This window comes from Cervus elaphus, chromosome 21 (genome assembly GCF_910594005.1).
Source record: "Cervus elaphus chromosome 21, mCerEla1.1, whole genome shotgun sequence".
NCBI lineage: Eukaryota > Metazoa > Chordata > Mammalia > Artiodactyla > Cervidae > Cervus > Cervus elaphus.
The window spans coordinates 5,684,848-5,696,098 of record NC_057835.1 but is presented as its reverse complement, the minus strand read 5'-3'; the positions used below and the strand labels follow the sequence as shown (position 1 = coordinate 5,696,098).

Below are 11,251 nucleotides of genomic sequence, written 5' to 3'. Positions count from 1 at the left end.
GCGCGGGGACTGGGGGCCCAGCGCGCCTGCGCGCGCCCGGGGCGAGACAAAGGGGAGGGCCCGGCCGGCCCCGCCCCCGGCGCCGGCCCAGCGCGGCCGGCCGGGAGGGCGTATGGCTCCGGCTCCAGCGGCCCCGCTGCCGTCGCGGTCGCCGCAGAAGCCATGTACCCTGCGGGACCCCCGGCCGTCCCGGCCCCTCGCCGCGGTCGCCGACCCCCGCCCGGACGCCCTATGCAACCGCCGCGGCCCCCCGCGCCCGCCCCGGTCCCCGCCGCGCGGCCGCCGCCCCCCGCTCCCGCGCCGCGGCCCCGCGTCGCCGTGAAGATGGCCTTCCGCAAGGCCTACTCCATCAAGGATAAGCTGCAAGCCATCGAGCGCGTCAAGGGCGGCGAGCGGCAGGCCAGCGTGTGCCGCGACTTCGGCGTGCCTGGCGGCACGCTGCGCGGCTGGCTTAAGGACGAACCCAAGCTGCGCTGGTTCCTGGAGCAGCTGGGTGGCGAGGTGGGCACGCAGCGCAAGAAGATGCGGCTGGCCAACGAGGAGGAGATCGACCGCGCCGTCTACTCGTGGTTCCTGGCGCTGCGCCAGCACGGCGTGCCACTGTCGGGGCCGCTCATCCAGGCTCAGGCCGAGGCCTTCGCGCGCCAGATCTACGGGCCCGAATGCACCTTCAAGGCCAGCCACGGCTGGTTCTGGCGCTGGCAGAAGCGCCACGGCATCTCCAGCCAGCGTATCTACGGCGAGGCCGAGCCCGCGGCCGCCGGCCCCGCGCCTGGCCCGCCCGTCAAGCAGGAGCCCGCGCAGCCCACCCGCGCCGGGCCCCTGCCCGACCTCGCCGCTAGTACCCTGGCCCCCGCAGAGGGCGGCTACGGCGACGAACAGATCTACAACGCCAACGTCACGGGCCTCTACTGGAAGCTGCTCCCGGAGCAGGCTGCGCCCGTGGGCGCGGGGAGCTGCGGCCGCCGCTGGCGGGGCGACCGGGTGACGGTCCTGCTGGCCGCTAACCTGACCGGCAGCCACAAGCTGAAGCCGCTGGTCATCGGGCAGCTGCCAGACCCACCAAGCCTGCGCCACCACAACCAGGACAAGTTCCCCGCCTCCTACCGCTACAGCCCCGACGCCTGGCTCAGCCGCCCGCTGCTGCGCGGCTGGTTCTTCGAGGAGTTCGTCCCGGGTGTCAGGCGCTACCTGCGCCGCAGTTGCCTGCAGCAGAAGGCCGTGCTGCTGGTGGCCCACCCTCCCTGCCCCAGTTATGGGGCCAGGATGCCCGCCCTGGAGGAGAGCGAGGAGACCCGCAGGAGGTACCGGCCCGAGCCCATCGGTCCCCCGGAGGAGCTGCAGACCCCCGACGGGGCCGTGCGGGTGCTGTTCCTGTGCAGGGGCAGCGGCCGGGTGCACATACCCGCCCCCCTGGAGCAGGGGGTGGTGGTCGCGTTTAAGCAGCTGTACAAGCGGGAGCTGCTGCGGCTGGCCGTGTCCTGCGCTGGGGGGTCCCCGCTGGACTTCATGCGCAGCTTCATGCTCAAGGACATGCTCTACCTGGCCGGCCTCTCCTGGGACCTGGTGCAGGCCGGCAGCATTGAGCGCTGCTGGCTGCTGGGCTTGCGGGCTGCCTTCGAGCCCCGGCCGGTGGAGGAGCGCGCTGGGCAGCCTGCTGGCCAGGCCGAGGAGGCCGCGGAGCGCAGCAGGGTGCTCAGCGACCTCACACACCTGGCAGCCCTGGCTTACAAACGCCTGGCTCCTGAGGAGGTGGCCGAGTGGCTGCACCTGGACGATGATGGGGGGCTGCCCGACAGTGGCAGAGAGGACTGGGGCCCCAGCCGGCCTCCTGTGCTGGTCCCCGGGGGCCCCCTGCTCCCTGCCAGCCTACCCTCAGCGGTGGCAGGAGGAGCAGAGGAGGAGGAGGCCGTCCCCACCGCTGGGGAGGCCGTTCGGGGTCTGGAGACAGCGCTGCGGTGGCTGGAGACCCAGGACCCCCGGGAGGTGGGGCCGCAGAAGCTGGTGCAGCTGCGCTCGCTCATTAGCACGGCCCGGAGGCTGGGGGGCATCGGGCCCTCATCCAGGGTTCCCGACGACGGGCTGTGACCAAGCCCGCCCCGGCAGCCCCCAGTGGCCTTTCTCCTGAGGCATGCGGAGGGGGGAAAGACAGAGATCCCGTCTTGCCTTGCCTTCCCTGGAGTGGCCCACCCGCAAAGCTCAGGGGTTGACAGGGATCCCGGCCTGGCCCAAGAGAGCCCTGTTGGTGAAGGGCCGGCCCCTCCACTGGCACCCCATCTGGTGCTGGGTTAGCTGGAAGAGAGGCCGTGGCCACCCCTCCTCCCCGGGCAGGCCCACACGTGGCTCGGCAAGGTGCCCTCCCACGCGGACCTGGCATACGCCACAGCGCTTAGCAGAGAGCAGGTAGCCGTGTTCTCTCTGGCCCCTGTGGGGCTGCCCCAGCCACGTTCCTGTCCCCCCAGCCCCCGTGGCCCAGCACTTGCCCTGGACAAGGGCCCGGCATCCGGTCCCCATGGACCACAGCCCTGTGGTCGTCCCAGTGGGAAACACACCACTGGTCTTTGGTTTGGCGCATTAACTCTGTTTTTTCCAGGTACTCTTCAGGCAGATGCTTGGGGGGCTGGGAAAGAAAGATGGGGCTTTAAGTTTCTGGGTGCAGCCAAGGTTCTTGTGTTTTTTATCTTTAAGGAAATGCTATTCTAAACAGCTTTCATTCTGTAGGGTTGACGAGCACTAGACCTGGGCCCCTGCCCTACACCCCAGCAGCCTCAGGGCCCGGAGCCATGCTGTCTTCTCGGAGCAGCCCTGTGGCACCGCCAGCCATGCCAGGACAACCCTCAGTGCCTTAGCTCCCCTCCCAGGCTGCCCAGCTCCCAGCACTGCCAGGGGTGTAGCCGAGGAGCCGCTTCCCACAGGCTGTGAATTAGGCTTCTGGGTGGCACGGCTTGAAAGGAGGTGGCGAGGGCTCCGTGTGACCCTCCAGCTCCCACACTGTTTTGCTGCTCCACTCAGCTCTAGATTCAGGACCCTGTTGGGGGCCTGAGGCTGAGACACCCAGGTCTCCCAGGGGCTGCCCGGCAGAGACGCCCAGAGCCCTGAGGAGGGCTGGATTTGAGGTGCTGCTGCCTGCCTCGGTGCTCTGCCCACCTCTTCACCTGCCCCTGCCTCCTGGTGCTCCTGGGCTGTGGAGGCCGCACCCAGGTGATGTGTTTCTGGGAGGGAAGGGCCATGCATGGTGGCAGGGCCACGGGGGTGCCCCCGGAGCAAAGATGTCAGCTCTTCCTTGGAACCACCTCTAATCAAAACACCCACACATGTACGTGTATGTGTCAGATCTGAAAGTTGATCGATGGTGCGGAGGATTCCAGGCGAGAAGGGAGGCATGGCCACCAGCCCCGGCTAAAGCCTCCACCTCACCTGCTGCCCTCACTCCGCTAGCAGCTGCGGCAGGCCTGCACCCGGCCCGCACCTCTGGCCTCAGGATGTCTTGCATGTCACACCGTCAGGGGCCCAGGCGAGAGTGCCTGTTCACCATAGCCCACCTGCGGGGCCTCTATCCTGCAGGTCCCTGCGAGGGAGCGGACTTGGAGCCTGGGTGGGCGCTGGGCCAGAGTAGTCTCTGGTGGCATCCTCGGTGCCACCCCTCTCGCCAGGTTCCCCGTCTGACCAGGTTCCCCGTCTCACCTTTGATCCTCTGTCCCTGGGGCCTGGGCAGGGGGGCTGCGGTTGATGTTGAGAACTGGGTGTTGGGACAGAGCCTCCTGCCTCACCCCCTCTGGGGCACTGAGGCTGCACCCCAGAAGGCAGCTCTGGCCAGTGCCCGGCCCCAGATGGCAGTGCAGAAATGAGGCACAGCGCAGGCTGGTCTGGGCCTTGAAGAGCCAGGGCTCTGTCGAGGGTGGGGCTGGGGACACCTCACGTGAGGGCCTCTGAAGTCCTCCTCCCTAGAGTGCAGGCCCAGCTCCTGGAGCTCAGCTCTGAACCGTGGGGAGAACAGCTGAAGTGCCTTGCTGTGGTTACCGCTGGGCCCGAGGCATCTCAGCTGCCAGGCTCTCCACTCCTGTTCACCATCATCTGTTGAACCCTTAAGGCAGCGAGGGTCACGAATTCCAAGCCAGCAGCCCCCAGGCAGGACCTCAGGGCTGGCCTGGCAGAATCAGCAGCGGGCAGAAAGTGTCACCCATGACTTTGGCTGATACCAGCCCACCAGGGGGGTCGGGAGAGTGAACCCACCCGTGTGAGGCCAGCCTTGCCCGAGGGGCCACACACTGGGGAACAAGCCCCCAGGTGACAGTGGACCACGGATGGAGCCCTGGAGCCTGCGGTGAGGAAGGGGCCTTGCCAGTGCAGGGATTGGCCCTGAGCCTGTGGGCCCAAGAGCAGGTCAGGATCTCGGGGGCAGGGGGGCTGGAGTGGGCTCTGAGGTGCTTACTCTGTCAAGGGGCCCTTTCACAGCTAGCCTCACTTTATAATAAAGGCTGAACATGCCCACTTCACACAAGCTCTGTCCCAGTCTTACTTTTGTAACCACCCAGTGCGTAGCTCCAGAACACCATCTGAGAAGCAGGGAGGAACAGCAGTGGGCCCACAGATGCCTCACGCAGACTGGCCACCTCAGGGCAGGGCCCCAGCTTGGGCCCAGGGACTTTGCTGGCTGACGCATTGCTGAGGGGGGTGATGGGAGATAGAGGGGAGCCCCGTCTGCACCACCCACCTGAGTCTGAGCCCAGGGCCTTGCTGATGGGACTCCAGGCACTGGGATTTGGTTTTATCCACCTCCAGTGAAACATTGATCGCTCCATGCTATAGGACAGCATCTTTATTTCCATTTTAAAGGTTAAAAAAAAAAAATAGGTGAAGAAATGGACTCAGGCTGACCCTTCTAACTAGTAGAAGGGCCGGGGTCAGACAAGCAGTCCCTGGCTGAGGGCCAGCGGGACACTGGTGGCTGAAACTCGGGGAGGGCTTGAGGCCGGGCAGCAGAGTGGGGGTGGCCAGTGGGTGCGTCAGCCCTGTTCACAGACGCCTGGCAGGTGGCAGGAAGGGGCTCCAGCACTTGGGCCTGTGTGGGATGGGTCTGTCCCCCAACAAAGGTCCCACGTTTCTGGCTTTCCAGGCCTGTTGGTCCCTTCACGGACATGTTGAGAACCAAATCCGGTAGTCAGAGGCCAGGCCACAGGACCCTCCGGGGCTCCTGACCCAGGGAAGGGTCATCAGGGCCAGCTCTCCCTGCCCTTGCCAGGAGCTTAGGGTCCAGGGAGGGGCCACACCCTGCTGTGTTCCCTGCGGGCCAGGGCCCCTCCTCCCTGTAGGACAGAGGGGACCCGAGCCACCAGAGGGTAGAGGTGTGGCCCGCACCTACTTCCTGCTGAGCTCCCTGGCCCGGCAGGTGGCGGCCTCCACGGCGCTCATGGCTGCGGCCCGCAGCCCACCCTGCTCCAGCGCATGAAGCCCGTAGATGGTGGTGCCGCCTGGTGTGCACACGTCAGTCCGCAGCTGAGCCGGGTGTTGCCCTTTCTGCAGAAGCACCTTGGCTGTCCCCTGGAGAGAGGTGTTGGGGTGACTTGGGCGGGGGGCGGTGCTGGCAGCCTGTCTGCAGCTCATCCCCCCCAGCACCCTGTCTCAACTCAGGCCAGCTGGCCGCCTCCCCATGCTGACCCTCCCCTTCTACACATTCCCCGGGCTGTGCAGCAGGGTCTCACCAGCAGGGTCTGGGCAGCGATGCGGTGGGCCAGGCCACTGGGCATGCCCATTTTGACAGCACCTTCAGCCAAGGCCTCAGAGAAGGCACACACCTGTAGCAGTGGGGAGGGGGCGGGAGTCAAAGCTAGCCCTCCCTGGGACTCAGCACCCAGCCTGGAAAAGGCTGGGAACCTTCAGAACAAGGCCCAGGGCACCAGCCACCAGAGCCAAGGCCGGAGCCCAGAGGTGTCTGCCAAGGGGCCGGCCTCAAAGGCCCAGGAAGGCACTGATGTGGGGTGGGCACACATGGGCAGCTGAGGAACAAGCGCGGATCCCTGGGGGCAGGGGCTGTTGGGGGGGCTTGGGAAGGTCCCACTTTGCAGAGGGAGGGCTGCCCACCACACTCACAAAGGCTACGCCGCTGCCGCTGAGGCCGGTGTGGATGTCCACCTGGGCCTCGGGCACCTCCTCGCACTGCCCGCAGGCCTCCAGCAGGGACCGCAGGAGCTGGGCCTCGTAGGTCCCAGCGTGGCGGCCCCGCGCCATCACCATGGCACCCTCCTGGACAATGCAGGGCAGGTTGGGTGAGACCCTGAGCACCCGAGCCTTCGGGGGCAGCAGCTGCCAGAGAGAGGCTGTGGTCAGTGAGGCCTGTGCTAGCCAGCGGAAAAACTCTGCTCCCCAACCCACCCATGCTGGCTTCTGGAAGGGCCGGGCCCCAGCTGCAGCCGGTCTGGGATGGCCAGGTTGGGAAGTCGAGTCTGGTCAGCAGAACCCAGCCTGAGGTCAGCGTCTCAGCCCCACTGCACCCTCAAGGGCCACTCACCTCCTCCAGGGTGCTCAGGGACACCCCAGCAGCCACGGACACCAAGATGTGCTCCGCAGTGACGGCAGGAGCCACCTCCACCAGCACGGCAGGCAGGATGTGGGGCTTGGTGGCGAAGAAGACGAGGGGGCAGCTACGCAGCACCTCCGGGTTGGAGTGGGTGGTCCGGCAGCCCATGGCCTGCAGCGGGGACGCCAGGGCCAGGTCTGTCAGCAGGCGTCCTCCAGACCGCAGCCCCCTGCAGGCCCCCACTGCGGATGGCTCTACTCCCAGCGGCCAGACCACCCGTCCCTGCTCAGGACCTGACCTCAGGTGGGCCCTGACGGCAGCACAGCCTCAAGCCCTCTGAGCCGGTGAGTGCCCATGACGTTTCTGCCCACCCAGCACGCACACCCCTTTACCCCACCCTGGCCCTCCACGATCCTGATGTTCCTTCTGGCCTTTGACCTCCCCTTCCCCAGCCCAGGCCATCTCAAAACTTTAGCCAAGTAAGCAGCGCTTCCCTGGCCCCAAGGAGCATCTGAGGGACAGGAGCCAAGAGCCACCTGGGAACTGCCCGGCTCACCTGGAAACGGCAGAGGTTCCTGTCGGAGGGTGCGCTGGCCAGCACGTGCTCAGGTTCCACTTTTCCTGGAGGGAAAGACAAAGAAGAGCGGGGGTGTCAGTGAGGAAGGCGGGGCGGTGGAGCGAGCCTGCCGGGTCTGCAAGTCTCTGAGGCTCAGCCACACCTGGGCCATCCTGAGCCTCTCCAAGAAGCCAGGAGCTCAGCGGGGCAGTTCCACGCGGCTGGGACCAGACCAGACCACCAGCCTCACTTGATTCTACCCGGCAGTCACTGCTGCCTACCTGCTGCTGAGTCCAGACACGTTGCTGGACACAGGGACCAGGAGTTCGCCTTGTCTTGTGAGGACATGGATCCCAGGGACTGCTGCTACTGGGAATAGGAAGGCTGGGGAGGGGGCATGGTGGGTACGGAGGCCCAGGAAGGGAGGGTGCGGGATGAGGGTGAACCCTAGGAAGAGGGTGTGTCTATGGGTGTGTCTGTGCTGGGACATCCAAGCAGAGAATGCCGGTTTGGCAGAATCCTCTACAGATCAGATTTCTACAAGGTCTAACAAGAAGGCAGAAATGCACCCCACAACCTGGACAGATGGTGGCAGCCACTATGTGTTGCCTGCACTGTGTCAACATGAACTCCATGTAGCTGGGGGTAGCAATTAACACTCCAAGTTTTACAAGTAAACACCTGAGGCTTGCAATAACCTGCTTTCTGATGATTTTCATCTCTCTAGACATTTCATCTCTCTAGACATTGACATATAGCTAAAGGCAAACAGCTAGTCCATAATCACCACAAAACGATCCTAAATACTGTGGAGCACAATCAGGACACCACCACCATTCCTGCTGTAGTTCACTTCAGTCGCTCAGTCGCGTCCGATTCTTTGCAACCCCATGGACTGCAGCACGCCAGGCTTCCCTGTCCATCACCAACTCCTGGAGCTTGCTCAAACTCATGTCCATCGAGTCAATGATGCCATCCAACCATCTCATCCTCTGTTGTCCCCTTCTCCTCCTGCCTTCAATCTTTCCCAGCATCAGGGTCTTTTCCAAGGAAGTTCTTCGCATCAGGTGGCCAAAGTATTGGAGTTTCAGCTTCAGTATCAGTCCTTCCAATGAATATTCAGGACTGATTTCCTTTAGGATGGACTGGTTGGATCTCCTTGCAGTTCAAGGGACTCTCAGGAGTCTTCTCCAATACCACAGTTAGAAAGCATCAATTCTTCAATGCTCAGCTTTCTTTATAGTCCAACTCTCACATCCATACATGACTACTGGAAAAACCATAGCTTTGACTAGATCGACCTTTGTTGGCAAACTAATGTCTGCTTTTTAATATGCTGTCAGGTTGGTCATAGCTTTCTTCCCAAAGAGCAACCGTCTTTTAGTTTCATGGCTGCAATCACCATCTGCATTGATTTTGGAGCCCAAGAAAATAAAGTCTGTCACTGTTTCCATTGTTTCCCCATCTTTTTGCCATGAAGTGATGGGACCGGATGCCATGATCTTCTCAACCAATGATTTTGCCTGCCCCCAACACTGGCAGGGTTTGGAGACATTTTTGGCTCTCACAACTGGCGATGTTACTGACCTCTCGTGGGGAGAAGCCACAGAAGGGAGCTAAACACCCTACAACGTGAAGGATGGAGGATGATCTGGCTCCAGATGTGCAGTGCCAGATACTAGGAGTGCCGCTGGCAAACAAATCAAAAGAAGAGACATAGGCTCAGAGTGGTCAGGCAACTCAACCGAGGCACGAGATCTCACTCTAAGCTAGGACTGTCCAAGACAAACATCGCTCAACCTATACATGTCACGTTACAACTTCTAGTAGTCATATTAAACAATCAGGAAAAAAACAAGTTTAGTTATAACACATTTTATTTAACCTAAGGTAGCCAAAATGTTATCCTTCCAACAGGTAATCAATATTAAAAATTACTAAGATACATTACTTTTTGTTTGTGTGCTGAATCTTCCAAACTCGGCATATGTGTTATTTTATGCACTCACAGTGGAATACCAGAGCACCTGACCTGCCTCCTGAGAAATCTGTATGCAGGTGAAGAAGCAACAGTTAGAACTGAACATGGAACAACAGACTGGTTCCAAATCGGGAAAGGAGTAAGTCAAGGCTGTATATTGTCACCCTGCTTATTTAAATTATATGCAGAGTACGTCATGTGAAATGCCAGGCTAGATGAAGCACAAGCTGGAATCAAGATTACGGGGAGGAATATTAATAACCTCAGATATGCAGATGACACCACCTTTAGGGCAAAAAGCAAAGAACTAAAAAGTCTCTTGATGAAAGTGAAAGAGGAGAGTGAAAAACTTGGCTTAAAACTCAACATTCAGAAACTAAGATCATGGCATCTGGCCCCATTACATTATGGCAAACAGATGGAGAAACAGGGGAAACAGTGACAGACTTTATTTTCTTGGGCTCCAAAATCACTGCAGATGGTGATTGCAGCCATAAAATTAAAAGACACTTGCTCCTTGAAAGAAAAGCTATGACCAACCTAGACAGCATATTAAAAAGCAGAGACATTACTTTGCCAACAAAGGTCGATCTAGTAAAAACTATGGTTTTTCCAGCAGTCATGTATGGATGTGAGAGTTGGACTATAAAGAAAGCTGAGCATTGAAGAATTGATGCTTTCTAACTGTGGTGTTGGAGAAGACTCTTGAGAGTCCCTTGAACTGCAAGGAGATCAAACCAGTCCATCCTAAAGGAAATCAGAATATTCATTGGAAGGACTGATGCTGAAGCTGAAACTCCAATAATTTGGCCACTTGATGCGAAGGACTGACTCATTGGAAAAGACCCTGACGCTGGGAAAGATTGAAGGTGGGAGAAGGGGACGACAGAGGATGAGATGGTTGGATGGCATCACCGACTCGATGGACATGAGTTTGAGCAAGCTCCGGGAGTTGGTGATGGACCGGGAAGCCTGGCGTGCTGCGGTCCATGGGGTAGCAAAGAGTTGGACGCGACTGAACTGATGCACTGACAGCGCATCCCAATTCCGACCGCCTCACGGTTACCGTGTGGACGGCTGGCTCTGAGCCTCTCCACCACATCCCCTCCAGCCGCGCTCCCAGAGGAAACAGAGTCCGGAAAGGCAGAGTCCGCGAGCCGTCCTGTCCCACGCCCGCCGGCGAGCTCCACCCTGGGGCCCCTGCGCCTACGGCGCCGCGCTACTCTGGGATCCGCGGGGCAGGTGGGCACGGGACAGGTAAGCCCGCCCCTCTCACCTCAGGCCGGTCTCGGACGCCCGCTGGCCCCGAGCATGAGGTCCCCACGCGCCCTACGCCCGTGGCGCCCTACCTGCTTGGATGAGGCCATGCGCGATGGCCTCCGCCATGCGGCCCGCGCCCACGAAGCCCACTCGCCTCCCGCCGGACTCCGCCGCCGCCGCCGCCATCACGCCGCCGCGCCGCGCCCCACCCCCGTCCTCAGCTACGCCAATAGGCTGCGGGGGCCTCACCTGCGCTCCTCCACTGGCTGCGGAGACCTCACGCTCCGCCCTCTCCCGGGGTTTCCGTGCGGTGCGTAATGCCGCGAGAGGCGGGGCGCGGCGCCGCGAGAAGCGTCCGGTCCACTGGCCGGTTGCGTACTTGGGTGCTCCACTGGTGTGTGAATTTCGCAAGTAGCAACTTGAGAGGGTCCATTTACAAGCGAAGGGTCGGAAAGGGTGGAGGCTGCTGTGGGATGGGGTCCCTCGCGGGGCCAATGGGAAAGCGCTGATGGACACCGGCCAGCTGAGCTTCCAGGAGGGGGCGGCTGAGCAGATTCTGATGAAACTCCCGGCAGCCAATGTGCGGACTTCCGCTTATCAGTAGATAGCGAGTGGGACTCTGCCGGCCTCGGGCCAGTTTCTGGGTGGGAACAGGGCGCGCTGGTTCTGTTTGGAGCCTGTGAGTAGTCGGGTGCGGAGGACAGGGCTGCCTGGTCCCAGCTTGTGGTCAGCTTTCCCCCAAGTTGCAGTGGGTCCGAGTGACAGCATAAAATTGACGCAGCCAGTGAAACGTGGGAGCAGCGTTCTGCGGCTTTGCTGTTAAAGAAGCTCCTCAGGCCAGCCTGGGTTTTGGTTTCTGAGAGCCTCTCAGGGAGCTATGTAGGGAGGCAGGGGAGACCTTCCTGAGGTGTTCCCCAGGAGAGACCTGGCCTCTCTA

At 61.5% G+C, this 11,251-nt stretch overlaps 2 protein-coding genes across 3 annotated transcripts; one reads left to right on the top strand and one right to left on the bottom strand.

Annotated features, from left to right (window-relative positions):
* The first annotated feature begins 36 nt into the window (after positions 1-36).
* Positions 37-4,498, top strand: TIGD5 (tigger transposable element derived 5). The gene has a single exon (XM_043879644.1). The coding sequence runs from the start codon at positions 163-165 to the stop codon at positions 2,086-2,088; it is 1,926 nt and encodes a 641-aa protein (XP_043735579.1). The 5' UTR covers positions 37-162; the 3' UTR covers positions 2,089-4,498.
* Positions 4,499-4,801: 303 nt separating this feature from the next.
* Positions 4,802-11,195, bottom strand: PYCR3 (pyrroline-5-carboxylate reductase 3). Of its 2 annotated transcripts, none has more exons than XM_043879784.1 (6): positions 10,564-11,195; positions 7,074-7,138; positions 6,509-6,688; positions 6,091-6,303; positions 5,703-5,795; positions 4,802-5,541 (listed from the first exon to the last, which is right to left on the bottom strand). In XM_043879784.1, the coding sequence occupies exons 3-6, from the start codon at positions 6,683-6,685 to the stop codon at positions 5,359-5,361; spliced, it is 666 nt and encodes a 221-aa protein (XP_043735719.1). In that variant the 5' UTR covers positions 6,686-6,688; positions 7,074-7,138; positions 10,564-11,195; the 3' UTR covers positions 4,802-5,358. The 2 variants fall into 2 exon arrangements, with proteins under 2 accessions (XP_043735719.1, XP_043735718.1); XM_043879783.1 differs by lacking the exon at positions 10,564-11,195 and adding an exon at positions 10,404-10,562.
* Between the last annotated feature and the right edge of the window lie 56 nt (positions 11,196-11,251).